We start from the raw sequence: 17,056 nt of genomic DNA, 5'->3' as shown, positions 1-17,056 counted from the left end.
TGGACAGACTTTAGAGAGTTAGACCTACATTTCTGGCTCTCTGAAGTCTGTTTACTCTTCGATAAGACGAGCGTTTACCCAGTTTGTAGGAAAGAGATGGGATAATTTCTCTAAGTTCCTTGGCAAAGAGTAAGTATTGAAAAGATGTCATCCCTTACTGTTATTTAGATCTCATTATAATGGTCAACTGAAATGTCACCTGTAAAAGAAAGTTTATAAATTGTAAAAAGTGACATACATTTTAATCATCATTATTCTTTTTAAAATTTTTTTTTTCAACATTTATTTATTTTTGGGACAGAGAGAGACAGAGCATGAACGGGGGAGGGGCAGAGAGAGAGGGAGACACAGAATCGGAAACAGGCTCCAGGCTCTGAGCCATCAGCCCAGAGCCTGACGCGGGGCTCGAACTCGTGGACCGCGAGATCATGACCTGGCTGAAGTCGGACGCTTAACCGACTGCGCCACCCAGGCGCCCCATAATCATCATTATTCTTAATAGCATATCATGGGCATTGTGTAATGATTATACAATTTTAACTTTTGTTAGGAAAAAAAAAAGAAGACTTTTGAACTTTCCACTTGAGAGCCAAGGGTTTAAAATTTTGTCACTTCTTGGAAGTTCCTATCTATGAAGTATGAGCAGAAAGTCATGAAATAATAGTGTGCGAATTATTAAGAGGATTTTGATAATGTCAGTTACTGGAAGCTTTTTACTGAGATCATTAAAGACCCATTTGAGAGGGGTGCCTGGGTGGTTCAGTCACTTAAGTGACTGACTCTTGGTTTCAGCTCAGGTCACAATCTCACGTTTCAGGGGTTCAAGCCCAGCATCAGGCTCTGCACTGACAGTGCAGAGACTGCTTGGGATTCTCTCTCTCCTGCTCTCTCTGTCCCTCTCACACTCACTCTTGCTGTCTCTCTCTCAACTCCCCCCCCCCCAAAAAAAAATCCAAAAGAAAACAAACAAAAACTCGGGAATATGGAGAAGTAATAACAGTATTCCTCAAGTTAAAGCGAAAGCTAAGGAACTATTGGATATTTTACAGCAAATCAAAAAGCACATTCTCTAGAAAAGGAGGAATCAGGAATGGCATTATTGTTTTCAAATTTGCAGTGGGTAATGTTTGATATTTAATAAGCTAATAAATTTTATATTTTACCAATTTGATTGACTGATTTACACATCATAGTGATTTTCCAAGTCTTAGGAGGAAAAATTATACAAGTCAGGAGGGAACACACAGCACACACACTTTATTCACCACAGAGTGTGCTACATTCACTCCCAATGTATTAACAAAAATGGGGGGCGGGGAAAGAGTGTTTCCATAGCAACATTAGCAAAACAGAAAATTTGCCTACTAAGATCACATTTTTTAACCCCACCCACTCACCAAATTGAAAGCCTGTGAGAATTAATTAAGCTCAAAGGTAAATTATTTAAAAAAGAAAATAAATTAAGATAACATGGCAAGAATGATCAATTATTTACAACCAAAGTGTCGCCAGAGGTAAAGGCAACGCATCTCCTTTGATATAAGAAGATTCAAAGGGAGGGTTAGTGGGAGGAAGAGATCTGGAGAGGGCACACCACTGTGGTAAAATTAAAAGGATGGAAGGTAGCTGAAGCCGATATAATCTGACAGGATCTTGGGTCACTGCCGTGTATGTGGACCATAGTGATTTACACCTGTTTGATTATAACCTTCAGTATCATAAAGGAACTCCTTATTCCCTTCTTGATTCAGAATAGCTAATGTTGAGGGGCACCTGGATGGCTCAGTCCTTTAAGCATCTGGCTCTTGGTTTCGGCTCATGTCATGCTCTCATGGTTCATGGGATCGAGCCCCGTGTTGGGCTCTACACTGACAGTGTGGAGACTGGTCGGGATTCTCTCTCTCCCTCTCCTGCTCATCTCTCTCTCTCTCTCTCTCTCTCTCTCTCTCTAAACATTAAAAAAAATAGCCAATGTTGACTAAGATGTCACTGCTGTGTTTGCTTGGCAAAATCATGAAATCCTTAAGCAATTCTGTGAGATGGGTATTATTATCTCTTGTTTTACAGATGAAGGACAGAAGAGCAGAGAAATTAAATAATTTGTGCCTCACTTTAAAACATCAATACATGTTTTATGGCTTCCTGAATTCTTTTTAAACAAGCCTCGCACACGATTTTAACTAAAAATGAAAACTGACTTCAGAATTATATTCAGAATAGCTGAGGGAGCACTTTATGTAATATTTTGAGTTATCATGTAACATTAAGATGTTATCTCATTTACAGGTCATTGAAATGTATGCGTAGTATACGCACGGCCTTCATTAATTATCTGTTTAAAGAGTAGTGCAGGGGCAGTGCGGCGTAGTGGATGTCTGTCTTTGAGTTGACTTGAAAAGTTCATAAATCCATCTGTTTCAAAACTCTTAAATTATGGCAAGGAAAATACAGTGGTAAACACATTAGGGATTATCAAATGTTGAAACGTAAATGATATATGCCAAAGGAAATGATACTTTACTAAGAGGATAAACCTTTTAAATTAGTTTCCACTATAGGATAGCAAAATAAATTTGGTAAACTTCTTTATCTGCCCTTTCTACTAATCTTTTTTTTTTCTCACTTTGTTGTTACATATATGAACTTCTATGTATGTGTATATGAAACTAATGGCAAATTATAAATGTACGTGGTTTTTTTTGTTGTATGTATTTATATATACTCTTGTCTCTTGTTACGGCCTTTGAAGAGCTGAATCTTTATGTTCCCCTTCTGTTCTTTCTTAAAAAGAAAAAAACAAAAAAAGTAGAAATAAAGTACCAAAAAATAAATTTCAAAGGTACTTTTCATCTGTTACACATTTTTTATTACATCAATTTGCATCATATTCAACTAAATTGTGTTTTTGCCATTTTCATAAACTGATGTAATCCATGTGAACTTTGATACATTTTTAGATTTAAAGGCAGGCAGAGCCTCACACGAAGTACCCGACAGTGAAAAGCGGCTTTTCCATATCTTTTTCTTTCATTTATTTATTTATTTTTAAGTAATCTCTCCACCCAACATGGGGCTCAAACTCTCAGCCACGAGATCAAAAGTTGCATGCTCCACCAACTGAACTGGCCTGGTGCCCGCCTTTTCCTTCTTTTTAAAGTGGTTGTGTACTTTATCAGTTCTTTCATATTATCTGACTCCTACAAAGATTTGAGTATTTTCTTATAGATATAGTAATTTTCCTCTTTCTACCTTGTATAAACTTCTGTGCTTTAGGCTTTATTTGGCAATCACCATATTAAAAACAAAATAAAACCCTGTAACCTACACAAGGTTCTGTAAATTTAAGTAGTGGGCTCCCAAGAACTAAGAAGGTTTGAGCCCACATAGTATCCTGTATCCCAGAACGGGGTGGTGGGAGGAAGAAAGGAATTATAAAGACTATAAATACAAAGTAGTGTGTTTCAATGATACTTTTCAGAGAAGAAATATAAAAAGAGAAGATAAAATTTTGTGAGTTGTAAAGTCCAATTTTATTAATGCCAATTCATTATTTTTTGGACATTTTCTTGAGGATTCAGTAACAGTTTTAGAGTTTCTGTATGCATTTAATATTGCATTTGCAACATAGTATGCATTCTTTTTACAAATTTTGTCAAAAAGACAAATATCTGGGGCGCCTGGGTGGCACAGTCGGTTAAGCGTCCGACTTCAGCCAGGTCACGATGTCGCGGTCCGCGAGTTCGAGCCCCGCGTCAGGCTCTGGGCTGACGGCTCGGAGCCTGGAGCCTGTTTCCGATTCTGTGTCTCCCTCTCTCTCTGCCCCTCCCCCGTTCATGCTCTGTCTCTCTCTGTCCCAAAAATAAATAAACGTTGAAAAAAAAAAAGGCAAATATCTTTCCTGTTATTATTTTAGCTGTTTTGAAATTAACATTAATTGTCTCCAAGTTAAGAAGCTATGATAGTCAGTAGCAGTAAAACTCTAAATCATGATTAACTTCTGAGTTGGTATCTATCCAGGTAGGGACTTCACCCTCACATACTCATCTCCAGTATGTCTGACTCACCAGGTTTATTTGGTCAAAAAAGGGGCTTTAGAACAAATAGTTTGTTGTTTTATTTCCCACAGCTGTAAGACCTTGCTGTTAAGGTAATACAAACTTCTGTTTGAACAATACTATGAATTTTCATTCTAGAGCAGTGCTTCTCAAACTTTAGTGTACATTAGAATCACCAGGAGAAACATTAAAAAAAAAAAAACAAAACAACTGAGGATAGAATAAATAGGACATCAGTTAAATGGTGGTGAGAGTTTGAAGGAATGGAGATGGGTCAATGAACATTTTTATGGAAGCCTACTCATCCTGATGTGGTGGGTCAAGAAATGAGATTTTTAACCTTTTTGTAAGCTAACAAGCTATCTGACCGCAATTTCAGAGATTCAGAAGACTCCTTGAGTCAGACACAATGGCCTTGATGATACCCAGCACAACAGACAGCATGGGCTCCATGTTCATATGAGTTACTCCTGGCACTCAAGTCCAATGGAGGCCATGCTGAGTAGCCCAAGTGGGCACTGCATATGCTATGATTTGTCACACCTGAGGAACCCTGACTTAGGAAACCCCAATTGTTTAAAAGGGACCCTACCAGAAAACCTCCCTAACTTTTGCCCTACAGGATTATTTTTATTTTACTGTGAAAAAAATATCTCTGTTTTCTACCCTGCAGGGAATTATTCCCTCTGTCTTCCAAGGCTGTTTGCTATACATTCTAGAAAAGATACTCTAAAGCAGAGGCTCGCCTTTCCTCTGTTCACGTGACACGAAAGACCTATGGAGAATTGTCTTCAACATAGTGATTGGAAGAAGGACAAGTTCAGAGGAACAGTCATAGCAGTTCTGATGTTTCTAGTCTCCATAAAATTATGCCCTGTTGATGACTTTTCTTTATTCTGGATTTTCCCCCTGGAGGCAGTATTTAATAGTAGTAGTAATGTAGTAATGTAATATTTCTTGGTGATAACAACTTCAACATTTTCAGCTTATTAACATTATAATTTCAGTCACTTCTTAGTACCTCAGTTTTTAATACATCGTAGCTTCGATTTGTTGATGACTTTACAATGATCCTTATAATACAACATGATGTATGTATGCACTACTAAAGTCCTTTTATTGTTTAAAAAAATGAGGTGAAAAGGTGTTATTTGACTTACTATTAGTCACATGCCTACCAAATGGTAGAACTATTTTCACTATATTGTTCTCTTTTATTGTTGTAAGTACTGAAGAATATTTGCTACATGTGCAATTGTGGGGTCATGTAAGGATATGAAATGACCAAGTTAGGATGCCTTAGATTTGGTATTTGATATATTTGTGGGCAATTTGTTGGGAGGCAAAGTGGTTGAAAGCCTTGGGAATTAGTATGATGTATTCGAAAGAATTCAGTTCTCAACTGAGGATATGTTTGTATTATCTAAGTATATGATTTCCTTATGTAAAAGTTTGATGTTGTAGCTTAACTATGTAGGACTCTGGAGCAGGCTATCAGCAGAAATAGGCCTACCCTAGTTTTAGAAACTGTCTTGTTGCTGTTTGTCTTTCCTCTCGAGCACTGATCAAATTCTCTTCCTTCTCCACACTAATTCTTTCTTGGGTTTCTGAGTCTGCACTGGTGCTCAACATTTAGAGACTAAAGCAACGGATTATAGATTAATTCTAGAATTCCAGAGTGGAATCACATCGATTACTCTGGATCCTTGGTACATCCATAGCCAAATTTTCTAGTATTTTTAAGGATTAGGTGACAGTGAATTAATTCAGGAAGTTTTGAGAATTACATAATGATTGTATTAGTCTAGTAAGATGCTTGTCATGTAGGAAGACAGCTTTTGTGGCCTCTCAAAGTATCATGATAATGAATGATGATAATTTAGCGAATCTTGTTATAAATATTGATGCAACTGGGATAAAACCTTGAAAATACTTGGAAATGATTTTTCCCACATTTTCAACACACATTTAATTGAGCGCCTGCCCTTGCTACACATTGTGTGGGATATTGGAGATGTATAGATGTGAAATAACTGCCTCCTCTACCTAATGAACTCACATTTAGTGGTTTGTTGAGAGAAAGAGAAAGGGAGACAGAGAGAGAGGGAAGAGAGAAGTGAGTATAGTTTTGTGTGGCACTAATTAAAGGCAGTGGGTTACTTTTATTGATTTCCATTAAATTATGCCTCTATTTAGAATACCATTTCTCCAAGAGTAATTAAATTCCTATGTCTAATATAGCTTAAGTGTTACCCTCTAGAAAAGGATTTGCAAGATTTAGTCCCAGGAAAGGTGTATTGTATTAAACATGTAGATTTCTAGGAATGACACCATGTCTGTAAATCAGAATCTTTTGGGAAGTCTCTGTGGCTCAGTCGACTGCACGTCTGACTTCGGCTCAGGTCATGATCTCACAATTTATGGGTTCGAACCTGTGTCAGGCTCTGTGCTGACAACTCGGAACCTGGAGCCTGCTTCGGATTCTGTGTTTCCCTCTCTCTCTGTCCCTTCCCACTCATACTCTGTCTCTCTCTGTTTCTCAAAAATATATAAACATTAAAGGAAAATAAAGAAAAAAGAAATCAGAATGTTTGGACGGTGCTGGGTTATGTGGGTTTGTATGAGATATGTTGAACAAGGTTTTCTGGTGATTCTTTGCAGGTGTCAAGGTGTATAGTTGATATAGAAATTAATTCAGTCGAACAGTCTTTTATTTTAAGGGGTTCTTAGCTGACTCAGTTGCTGGAGCATGTGACTCTTGACCTCAGAGTTATGAGGCCAAGCCCCACAATGGGCATGGAACCTACTTAAAAAAATGTTTTCTTAAATCTTTTATTGTTTGGTGCTTGTAGAGCACCCCCCCCCTCATAAAAAAGGTAATATAATCACCAGTTGTGTATTATTTATTTTCATTACTACTAAAAGGAGTTTTGCTGTTCTTATAGGATGATATCTCCTTTACCTTGGCTTCTGTATTCCAAGGGTCTGCCAATTTGTTTGGAGCTAATTGTATCTCTGAAGATTAGACTTGAAGCTTTGTAGTTAATTTCAAAAGCATTTCTTGAATATGGCAGATCCAGGCTGAAATCTATACAACATGATCCAGAAGCCATGTTCCAAAAGATTTTTTTAACTGGACCATTAACAGAAGAATAAATGCTGATTCTTTATTCCAGACTAGCTTGATTTCAACAGCTTTTATTTATATGTTTTTGCATATATTATACTCCCCAAAGCTCTCACTAGAAAGAAAAATAGTTTGTATTATCAGATTTTTATTTCACATAGCTTGGAATCAAATCAATTGTAATAAAATGATAGGCTATGAAAAAGAATTAACATGTAGCCTTACTTGCATCTTATATGGTATAAGATTTATATGTGATTTGGCTTAATATAATCACAGATTAATGTTTTACTATTAATTTTAATCTTCGTTTATGTCATGATTTCACTATTTACAGGAGTGTTAAAATATTTGAACAGATATAAATAATGAGACTCCATACTTTATTCCACTTGGTCAGTTTATTTATGAAGTTTTAATTAAAATATGTTATATATTATGTCGCCTGTTCTGTTTCTCTCAATAAACAATAGTCAAGATGGCAAACTCCTTTTTTTCTCCTCAGTAAACTCAAATAGATGAACTTGTGCTAAGTTATTTTATCAGAGTCTGTTGGAATTTTTCAAATCACTAGAATATATTTTTCTACATTAAAATAGGATTTTATTAAAAATATATCTTTTGTGTCTTGGAGTCAATTTGGGATTGCTCTGCTAGAAAAACAAAAGTGAGTTTGAAAAAAAGATAATGATTATAATTATGTGCTCATGTTTCATGTCATTAAATAAAAGCAGAAAGTCTTCAGAAGCGTATTTTAAGCAAGCATAAGTAAAACATAAAAACAGCATTTAGTTATCTTTGTAAGCATGGTCTTAGTAACCCATAGTTCTATAGTGAGAGGGAATCGACATGTATTTGGATATGTTGTTTTGCTTAAGTATTGATTTAGCTTCTTTCAAACTGCATGAAAAATGCCTGCACAGAACGAATGATGATCTCTTGATGGAGAGAAGAAATAAGTGTGTTCTAATGATGAAGATACATTAAATGCAAAGAGATGTGGTGCTAAAAAGTGGCCTTAGAAATAGGTCCAGCTTTGTCTACCTGAGAGTTCTTTTCTAGACATTATCTTTACTTTCCAAAACCTTCAGCAAAACATTTCTCAAAACTCATTGACATTAAATTCTCATTTTCTTTTCTTTCGTTTTTTTTGAACTTTATTTACTTTGCAAGACAGAACAAGTGGCGGAGGGGAGACAGAAAGGGGGAGAGGGAGAATCCCAAGCAGGTTCTGCATTGTCAGTGTGGAGATTGATGTGGGGCTCAAACCACGAACCTTGAGATCAGGACCAAAGCTGAAACCAGGAGTCTGATGCTTAACCAGCTGAGGCACCCAGACACCCCAGATTCTCATTTTCAGTGTAAACCATCACTTGCAAGGATGGTGGTTTCTCCTTAGACATATCATCGCTACCCCCCTTGAAGCAGGTGGAGTTTCTCTTTGGCATTCATCCTGTATGCAACCTATCAGTTAGAAAGAAGAATCAACAGGGTCAACATCAGATAACATTCACATTGTTAAACAAAATACACTCCAAACCATACCAAAGGATACAGACCAATTCATTACAGGGATTGCTCTGAGTAGGGAAATTGATCAAGGGAGGTGAAGAAGGAGAATTTCAAGGTTACTCGTAATATTTTATTTTGTATATTAAAGGTTTTAAAGCAAACATAAAAAAGGATAAAGGTGAATTCTGAGTAATGGATTTCAGACTATTTTTTCTATGCTTTTCAGTATTTTTAATCTCCCGCCCAGATCACAAAAATAAAAAGACTTGTGGCTAAAAAGTGTCAGTGGCTAGCAGTACTCTCTTTAGAATCTTTTCTTTTCTTGGAGCACCTGGGTGCCTCACTCTGTTAAGTGTCCGACTTTGGCTCAGGTCATGATCTCTTGGTGCTTGAGTTCTAGCCCCACATAGGCTCTGTGCTCCTGGACCCTGCCTCAGATTCTATGTCTCCCTCTCTCTCTGCCCCTCTCTCGCTCACACCCTGTCTCTCAAAAATAAACATTAAAAAAAATTTAAGAAAAGATTCTTTCATCTTCTTTAATTTTGAGATATTTCCATTTTTGATAAAAGCAGTACTTTTAAAATTTTGTTCTCTGTGTGGCACAATTTCACTGAAATAAAGTAAAATTAGCAAAACATGTATATTGTAACCATTAGAAAATCATCTGTCAATCACTGATCACATGATGTGTTTGTGTGTATTGTCTGTATATGTGTGTGCTAGTTTTATATGGTACATCGATGTATATAAATACCCTTTAGAAGCAGGGATTGTGTCCTATATTTTTATTCACTCAACACTTTTATATAGCAAGTATTTAGTAAGTATTTATTGAGTAAAAGTAAAGTCTCTATATGTGTTATCCTAGATTTTTTCCCTCCCAGTCTGGATGTGTATTTACCTAGAGATCACAGTTATCAAGTGTTGAAAAATGCCAAATTTATCTCATCCTGGTTGACATGTTGGAATTTTGTAACTTTTTAATCTCAAATCCCAGTTTCCAGCCTGCCTTCTTCAGTCAACAGATCTTTTCCATACTACCATTGTTTCTTTATAGAAATGTTTTAAATAATATGTAAGTATAACAGATGTGATTTTAAAAACATATAAAGCAATTTCTCTATACATTAAGATTTTCATAGTAATATCTTTGTTCACCAGGATATAGTAAGTTGCTCAAAGACTTTGATAGAATTCTGCTGGGCATATATATTTATATGAATTTTTTAAAGTTTATTTATTTTGAGAGAGAGAAAGAGAGAAAGAGCAGGGGAGGGGCAGAGAGAGAGGGAGAGAGGGAATCCCATGCAGGCTCCGCCCTGTCAGCATGGAACCTGATGCCAGGCTCAATCTCAGGAAAAGTGAGATCATGACATGAGCCAAAATCAAAGAGTTAGATGCTTACCTGAGTGAGCCATCCAGGTGCTTCTATATTTATATGAATTTAAATAAAAATTGCTTATGCATTGTTTTATGTGTGCTAGAAAAAACCACTGTGCATTATTTGCCATTATTTGCTTATAGTTTTGGAAAGAGAAGAATATTTTTACCTTTTACATGAAACAGTATTAGATTTGGAAGTAAGGTGTTGTCTACCTGAGGTCTTCCCTACTTCCTGTCAGCATAAGAAATGCTAAGGAAATGTCACACCTCACTATCTTTTTTCAGTATTTCACAAAATAAGGTGAGAAAACAGAACACTAATAATCTGCTCTCTTTTCTCATTCTTTTTATGGTAAAAATAAAATAAAATAAAACTGAGCTCATTTTATTACTTACTGTATTAAATCACTATATTCCCTGAATTGCTTTTGGACCACCATGTGGTGGCAAGAGATTTTATGTAGGGCAAAATACAGTGCAAATTATGAATCGTTAAGGTGCTTACATTGATTTCAGTCATGTATGTACATGTTGAAGTGGTCATCAGTGATTATAGTTGTAAAATAGCCTAGTCTATGAAGTCACATTTGTAAGATTCAAATAGCAAACCCCACTGAGTTTATTAGCATACAAATAAGTAGAAAATATAAAGGTAGGTATTTATCTTCGATACTATAAAATGTTAACTGAATTTCCTAAAATCCCGTAGTTAGCAAATAGCACCAGAATTTGAAATCCGATCTGTTTGATTGAAAAGTGTGTGTCCATCATAATATTATACCTCCAAAGTAATTGTTTGTACCTGTACACTTTTCTTCAAAACATAAAAGTCTGTTCAGTCACCTAAGTCAGCTATTTTCAGAAGGTATTGTTAGACCATTCAAATGATTACCCTGATTCTTTTGATATGTTAAGAACATTTGATGAAGATAGGCAAAACTCATTAGAGTAATAAAAAGTTGTCAACATAGGCATAACACAATAAATGGCTAATCCTTATTGGGTGTTAACTATTTGTACATTAATTACATAACATGCATATTTTACTTGAATTCGTCCATTGTGTATATCTATTACCTCTTTATTAGAAAGAAAAATGTTGACATTCTCTAGCCAAAGACATTGTTTTGATTTAGAGATGTTTCTTGAATGATGTTTCTAAGTCAATTCTTTATATTAACATGAGTATCAACATTATTGGGGTCTAACTGAACTGTCATGATCCCTGAAGGTTTCCTTTCAAAGCTATTAAAGAAAATTCTTTGCAATCAAATATTTCAGAAAACTTATATTTTTTCCTCTGCAATTAACATACAGTCTAGGAAGCATATTATATACAGGTTTGGAAAATAGTTTCCAAGAGAAAATGTATTCAGGTATTGTTAAGGAAAATGATAGAATTATTTCAGGGTATACTGTATAATTATATTGCTCTTATTAGACTTTCATATCACCTGATAGAATTCAATGCTAGTGGAAGAGATAAGGTTATGACAAAGAAGTGAAGGTTGAGAATGTAGAGGCCTTCAAGGGAGCTGATCTTTCTTTAATCTGATAAACCTCTCCCATTCTCTATTTGTTTCTTTCTTTTTCTTTCTTTCTTTCTTTTCCTTCCTTCCTTCCTTCCTTCCTTCCTTCCTTCCTTCCTTCCTTCCTTCCTTCCTCCTCCTTTTTTTTGTTTTTTCTCCTTACAGATCAGTGCATATCAAAGTCTTTTTCTCTGACAAAGACTATTCTCTCAGGATCTGAGGGCAAGACCTATGTAAAGATAGCCTCCCAGCTGATATATGATGGTGCTGTTTGTGTTTTTCGTCTTTAGCAATTTCTAAACGTTTGCTGGGAAATTTTCCATTAGCCTGAAATATTTTTCTACCAGTGTTTCTGGTTTTGGTACTGCCATGTCTTCATATGTTTTCTAAAAGACTGAAGATGTTAACATTTTTGATGAGTTTAATGGAGACTAAAAATTGGTTTTGTGATATGAGCGTAAGCTTCCGAGTCAGAAAGCTTAGGTCCATGTCCATTTTGTTAAGCTTGTGAGTGCTCAAAATAGTCTTGAAATGATTTTCTGTTTTAAATGCTCAAATCAATAGGTAGGTAGGGATGTGTATATTATTAATACATCTATGACGTTGTGTATATACTTATTCTCATATACACATGTGAATTTTCATATACACATAGGCTGTTTTAGTTTTTTTGTTTTTGTTTTTGTTTTGTTTTTAATGTTTATTTGTTTTTGAGCGACAGGGAGGGAAGAGTGTGACCAGGGTAGGGGCAGAGAGAGAGGGAGACAAAGAATGTGAAGCAGGGCTCCAGGCTCTAAGCTGTCAACACAGCCGGATGCAGGGCTTGAACTCACCAACCCCGAGGTCATGACCTGAGCCAAAGTCAGAGTTTCACCTATTGAGCCACCCAGGCGCCCCTGCTGTTTCATTTATAATAAAGCCATTTAATGAATTTGTCTGGCTTATCTTAATAAGGGCAGAATTCAGTTCCAGTTTTCTCTCAGAGGAACTTGTGCCGAGTTGGGTCTTTTGTATCTGTACTTGGTTCGATTTTAATGTTTGATACTATCTTAAACTGTACTATAAATTAAATGAGAAAAAATTCACGTTTTTTATTCTGAATTAAGTTATTATTACAGGATATACTTATATAGCCAATTATGATTACTGTAGCCATAACTATAGTTATACACTGAGCAAATATTCACATTTTATTAGGTAGGAATTTTATCAGTCTTAACGCAATTTGCCTTATGGCATTTAACAGATAATTGGCTTGAAAAGTAAAAATGTCACCAGAATGGAAGTTAATTAAGGACTTGAAGTGTCCAAAAGACATGTCAGTTTTCTAGAAGTCGTGGCTAGCTGGTCTTTTGCCACAGGAAAGAGCATCATCAGCAGCTGTTTCTATTAGTTCCTAATACAGACTTCTTAAGTGTAAAGTTCAGTCGAATGTTTTATCACAAATTTTACTAGATAAAACAGATTTCATTAAGTTTTAATGAACAAAGAAGTTAACAGACGTGCCTTTCATGGTGATGCATTTATAGATTTCTGAGCTGGGCATATAAAACTTAGCAACTTTCAAGCTTCAAACCAACCTCTAAAATACACATTTTTTTTCTTGTACATAACTATCTATCTTTAGGTTTCTACAGCCATTTCAAAGTCTTGCAGTAAATGGCATTACTTCATAAAATTAGTGTTTAAAAATTACACGTATAATTTTTATTATGTATATATTGTATATATATAATATATATAATAATCAGAAATAAAGGTGATTTGAACTCTCCTCCTGGGAGAATTGTCTTTTAGAAGTTTGTTGCCCTTATTCATCTCTCTTTCACTTTTTTTTAAAAATAACTAGCTGTGATGATTAATGTCATTATGGCTTGTTAAACATGGATTATGTTTATATTATAAGCCATGTGATTCTGGATCAGATCAGTTAAGTTGTACTTCGTTATGCTTTCCAGGGTTGATAACAGCATGGTAGTTAGAGTGGAGCTTTGAAGAGCATGTCTGGCCCTGAGGGTGAATGTCCCCGAGTGTGTTCTTTGTGGGACATCTTCCTCGTGTGTGTTGTGCAAGGAAAAATTTTAACATCCTTCTCCAAGACATAAAGACATTGAAAAGTTCTAATATTTCTTCATTGAAAAAATTATTTAACTTATTTATGTTTTATCCAATATTTTTGTTTAAATTCACAAAATGCTTGGGGTGCCTGGGTGGCTCAGTCGGTTAAGCGTCTGACTTTGGCTCAGATCATAATCTCGTGGTTCTTGAGTTCGAGACCCGTGTCAGACTCTCTGCTTACAGCTTGGGGCCCGGATCCTGCTTTAGATTCTGTGTCTCCCTCTCTCTCTGCCCCTTCCCCACTCGTGTTTGTTCTCTGTCTGTCTCTGTCTTTCAAAAATAAATAAACATTAAAAAAATTTAAAAACAAAATGCTTAAGTTTATCATTTGTCGTATACATAGGAACATTTAGTTGTTCTTGTACTGCCTGTTAAAAATAAAGGAAGACTTGTATTCTGAATTCTGTTAAGAATATGCTTCTTGTTTATTTTCTCATTTTGTCTTTTATCTTCCCATCCTAAAGTTTCCCTACAAAGAAGTTGCTCCCATCTCTATTTACTTTGCCATTTTATTCACTTTTTGCTACACTTTCACACGGAATTTGACTTTTCAGCAGTATTGCAATGCAATATGACTGAAATGTATACACTTTTTCCTTGATTTTTGCTTTGTTGAGCTTTTTCTTTTTGTGAATGGATAGAAAACCTTCAGTTACTCTTCCTCGTCTAATTTCTAACATTTACTAGCTCTTCTTCTAATCCATGTTTTCCTAGTGGCTGATAGACTGAAACCATTGTCCTTTTAAGCACACTGGAGAGTTTTCTTTTAAATTCGGTTTAGGAATTCTTAGTTTATAAGATCTCCTGTCAGGCAGTATTTTATAGCTCTCAGTAATCCCTCCTTAAAAGTTCAGAAAGTGAACAGATTATGGTTTTGAATAACTGAGAATTGAAGTCAGTAGTAATATAAAAACTGACATAAACGTATGTTTCCGTTATATAGTGCAGTCTGAACTTCCTTTGGAAGAGTACTCATTGAAGCATAGTTCATAATGAAAGATCAGAAACCACTGATCTTGAACCACTAATCCACTACGAGACTTATACTTTTCTAAAACCTGATTATTCCTGTCCTTAAAAATGAGTTTAATATTTATATTTATTGTATTTACTGGTAATCTCTTCCTATTTCTGCCACTGTCTTCTAGCTGTTGGAGGCAGGCCACAGGTGAACTCAACGTTAAGTTATCTTTTCAAAGAGACAGCATAAAAATGAAATCATAATTAACCCTCAAAGCTAGATAGCTAACATTTACATTGCTTTCTGCCTGGCAGGCACCTTTCGAAGCACTTTACATGTAGTAACTCATTTAATCCTTTCAACAGTCCATGAGGCCAGCTTTGGCATTTTTCACCCGAGAAACCGGAAGAGATTTAACGTTTCCCAGGTTTGCCCAGCTAGAATGCAGCAAGGTTGGTGTTTAAGCCTCGGCAGTCAGCTTTCAGATCTGTGTTCTTCATCACTAAATGTCACTGTCTCTTGTAAAATCTTATCACATGGAAAGCATAATAGTAAGACTGAGAAATACAAAGAGAAAAATCTGAAAACTATTAGAGAAAGAAAAAAATAGAATTTATCTATAAAATGTCATTAGCAGAATGACAACAGACATGTTATCTCCAGCTGAACTTTTAACAGAGTAACATTTTAAAAGTGCTAAAGTAAAAGTCAGGCTAGAATTCTCTAACTATGCTAACATACAAGAGCGAATGTGAAATCAGGCCATTTTCAGATGATGTGCAGATTCTGATAGTTTGGTACTCACAGGTTATCTCTGAGAGAAGAAGAATGCATTTCCTCCAGAAGGAAACTATTATATTTTTATGGCTTTTTGTAAAAACAAAACAAAAACAGAAAAACCTTAATATGCTATTAAGAACGTGCCTAGTTATAGTAGTTAGTACATATTTATTGATCTCTCAATGTCATTTCCTTTCTATTTATAGAGAAATACATGCTATCAAGGTATTTCTAAAGACAGGGCGCTACCAAGATGAATATACTCTACTCATTAAAGCTTTTTCTAAAACTGAAATGTTAGTCATTGAAAGAAAGCACTCAGGGTGCCCGTATCCTCTGCTGCTGCAGAGCTAATAAGCAACGGTATTCAAGAATAGTAGGTTATTTATATTACTTAAGAGTTAATATACACATACCAACTTTAGTAGATTGGATTACTGATTGAGGAGTTATGCATCGTAAATAAGGAGTTTCTCTTGCTTTTTGCGTCCTTATAATTGATTTGAAAACCTCAGCACTGTGTGTATTCACAAGTGGGTATTCATGTGATCATTCAAATTCTAAGATACAATGTTTCCTTTTCAGCGCTTGGCTTTGGAAGCAGAGAAGGTTCAAGCAGCCCACCAGTGGAGAGAGGATTTTGCGGTAAGGATCCTTTTTAACCACTTAAGTAGTAACTTTTTGTGTTTGATTGTTATGATTACATCAAGATTTTTGAGTGATAGAATCTTAAGATGATATGAGACCAAAACACAACCACATTTTATTTCTTTAAAAAATTTGCTTTTGGGGCGCCTGGGTGGCTCAGTCGGTTAAGCCCGACTTCGGCTCAGGTCATGATCTCGCGGTCCATGGGTTCGAGCCCCGTGTCGGGCTCTGTGCTGACAGCTCAGAGCCTGGAGCCTGTTTCAGATTCTGTGTCTCCGTCTTTCTCTGACCCTCCCCTGTTCATGCTCTCTCTCTGTCTCAAAAATAAATAAATGTTAAAAAAAAATTAAAAAAAATTGTTTTTGCGTAATCAGGGCCATTAAGTTAGTCATGATGTTCTTGCTTATGTTCCATATTAAAACAAGTCTTTGGAAATGTTCTCCTATAATCAAAGTTATTTATAAAATTAATGATATTAAAAGAGAATTAATTATAATGTCTGAATCATATTTACAGATATGAATATACTAGTTGGCAAACAAGATGCATTTTAACAACTTTGAGTGTGTGAGAATGATATGCATATTACAGTCACCTTGGTGGTGGGCAGTGTGATTGAAGTGAGAATGAATGAATTAAACTTTCTAAAATTTAATTGGTTCCACTTTGGCTAGATGCAATCTTTCTTTTACTGTGGTCTACTTTCAGAAATTCCAGTTGATATTAGTGTTTCTATATATGTTTTTGATAAACTTTTGCTAATTATACAGATAGAAATTTTCCTTGTAATCAGTTTTGTCTGCTTATTTATCTTTCATCTGTATTTCCTTCTCTTCATGTGTTCATCCATCCTTTCATCATCTTTTTTTCTATCTCTATATCTGTGTATCTATCCGTATATCTATTAATACATCTATGAATGGATTCAGTATTTCAACTGACC

The 17,056-nt window shown here is 35.5% G+C and overlaps 1 protein-coding gene across 1 annotated transcript in view; it reads left to right on the top strand.

Moving 5' to 3' along the window:
- Window positions 1-17,056, top strand: part of CACNA2D1 (calcium voltage-gated channel auxiliary subunit alpha2delta 1) — a 494,736-nt gene that overhangs the window by 247,934 nt on the left and 229,746 nt on the right. Inside the window, 1 exon segment of the mRNA XM_030307860.1 lies at window positions 16,051-16,110. Coding sequence (XP_030163720.1) covers window positions 16,051-16,110 — 60 coding nt within the window.

This window comes from Lynx canadensis, chromosome A2 (assembly GCF_007474595.2).
Source record: "Lynx canadensis isolate LIC74 chromosome A2, mLynCan4.pri.v2, whole genome shotgun sequence".
Lineage (NCBI taxonomy): Eukaryota > Metazoa > Chordata > Mammalia > Carnivora > Felidae > Lynx > Lynx canadensis.
Note: the sequence above shows the minus strand (reverse complement) of the source record. Positions and strands in the feature narration are given on the sequence as shown.